At 42.5% G+C, this 1,889-nt stretch overlaps 1 protein-coding gene across 11 annotated transcripts in view; it reads right to left on the reverse strand.

Moving 5' to 3' along the window:
* Positions 1 to 1,889, reverse strand: part of Large1 (LARGE xylosyl- and glucuronyltransferase 1) — a 503,421-nt gene that overhangs the window by 34,283 nt on the left and 467,249 nt on the right. For all 11 annotated transcript variants that reach the window (XM_031340318.1, XM_031340326.1, XM_031340316.1 and 8 more), the window contains one exon: positions 606 to 769. In XM_031340318.1, the coding sequence (XP_031196178.1) occupies positions 606 to 769 (164 nt within the window). The remainder of the gene's footprint in view (positions 1 to 605; positions 770 to 1,889) is intronic.

Consider the following 1,889-nt stretch of genomic DNA (forward strand, 5'->3'; position numbering starts at 1 on the left):
CTTCTCCCTCTCTCTCTCTCTCTCTCTCTCTCTCTCTCTCTCTTGCCTGGTTCTGCCAGCAGAGAGCCAGGCATAGGGTCATATATGAAGGAAGTGTGTTATAAGTAGGTAGGGTGGGAGCTGGGAGTTGAGGTTTCAAAAGCCCATGCCTAGCCCAGTGCCTCTTTTGTTCTACCTTCCTTCCTGCAGATGAAGATGTAAGCTGTCTCATGCAGACAGTCCTGTCACCATGCTTCCTACCAGGATGATCATAGGTTAATCCTCTGAAACTGTAAGCAAACCTCCAATTAAATGCTTTCTTTTAAAAGAGTTGCCTTGATTATGGTGTGTCTTCACAGCAATAGAATAGTAGCCAAGACAGCCACTAAGGCTCCAGTGTGCAGCCTCTTCTGTAGAGTTTTACTCCTAATAAGTCAACCTTCAAGCAATACCAGCAACTAAAAGAGGATACCTCTGCTGTGCAGCACTGGAGATGGGACTAAGATCAACCTCAAGTGCAGTTGAGTATTCTAAGCCTAGAAGACCATCTCTCATCCTCTGTTGTTCCATGGGGTAAAGAGCATCAGTTATGAGGACCATGTGGTGGGTAAGGTCATTTGCCATACCTGTCCATGGAGAGCTGAGCAACGAGGGTAACGTCTGTGTTGTCAGCAGAAGGCTCAAACTCATAGTGCAGGAAGTACAGGTGGGTTCTGTGGACAGTGAAGCGCTCTCGCCGGAACTCATAACACAAGTCATCCTCATCCAGCTCAGAGAGCTGCTTCTGAAGCTGCAAAGGAAGAAAAAGGCTTGGGGATAGGAAGTATGGCTCCAAAGGGCTTAGAAGCCTGCCTGGTATAGTCTATTTCCTGTGCTGGTGGGACAACAGAAAGGATTCCCATTTTATTTCCTCGTAATTTACCCTAACTCCAAGAGGTATCACAGAAGCTTGAGTTTTCCCCATATGAGAAATGATCCTCCTTGTGGCCAAGAGACACACAAGCGACAGTGCAGAGCCATGTAAATCCTTACAAACAAAACACAGTGTTTTCCTGGGTAAAACTGTCAAATGGTTTGGTGTTAACACAAGGAAGATACTTGTAGTTGAAGAAATCCCGAAAGGGAAGGGCTTCTGAGTGGACTAATGGTTTTGTCTTCTTGGAGCTACATACTTCAACCTTTGGGTCAGGTATGAGAAAGAAGAACCAAGTCAATGCATTAATAATACAAAGTTCTTTTCTTTTCTTTTTTTAAACTTAAATTTAGGCAACCCCTCTCTCTTACTTTTCTAACTCTCAAAAAAGTCTGTCCTCATTAGTAGAAAAGAATCTTTAGTTCTATTTCCCTTCCCTTCTGACCCAATGAAAAGAGTAGTCTAAGCTACTAAGAAGTTGCTAACAGTCTGCATGGCTGTAAGTTCCCAGCCTACTACATTCCCTTGGGGTAAACTCCAGAGTACCACTAACATGCAAACGAAGCTGTCTGCTTAACAGATGAACAGCTGAAATCTCAAGGGACTTAGACAAATAGTATCTATGACCTGGCAACACTAACTACAGTAATGGAAAGGACTTGGTATATATGAGTGGGGGTCGGGTAAGTGTCTTGGAAAGAGACTAAGGAGCTGCTGGGGTAATGGGAATGACCTACATATCACTGTGATGTGTGATTTTTACCTGAGTGCAAACATTTGTGAATGCTCTGCAAGCTACAGCTATGGGTAGAGAAGACTTAGTACATGGAGTTGACATTTCACTAAAATTAAATTATAAAATTAAATTAAAAAAATAATTCTCCAAGGGTCATACAACTGGCTGTGATTTTTGTCCTGTCACCTCAATCTCATCTATCACATAATATACATAAATATGTATTATATATGTTATACACACACACACATACCCACACAT

This window comes from Mastomys coucha, unplaced genomic scaffold (genome assembly GCF_008632895.1).
Source record: "Mastomys coucha isolate ucsf_1 unplaced genomic scaffold, UCSF_Mcou_1 pScaffold22, whole genome shotgun sequence".
NCBI lineage: Eukaryota > Metazoa > Chordata > Mammalia > Rodentia > Muridae > Mastomys > Mastomys coucha.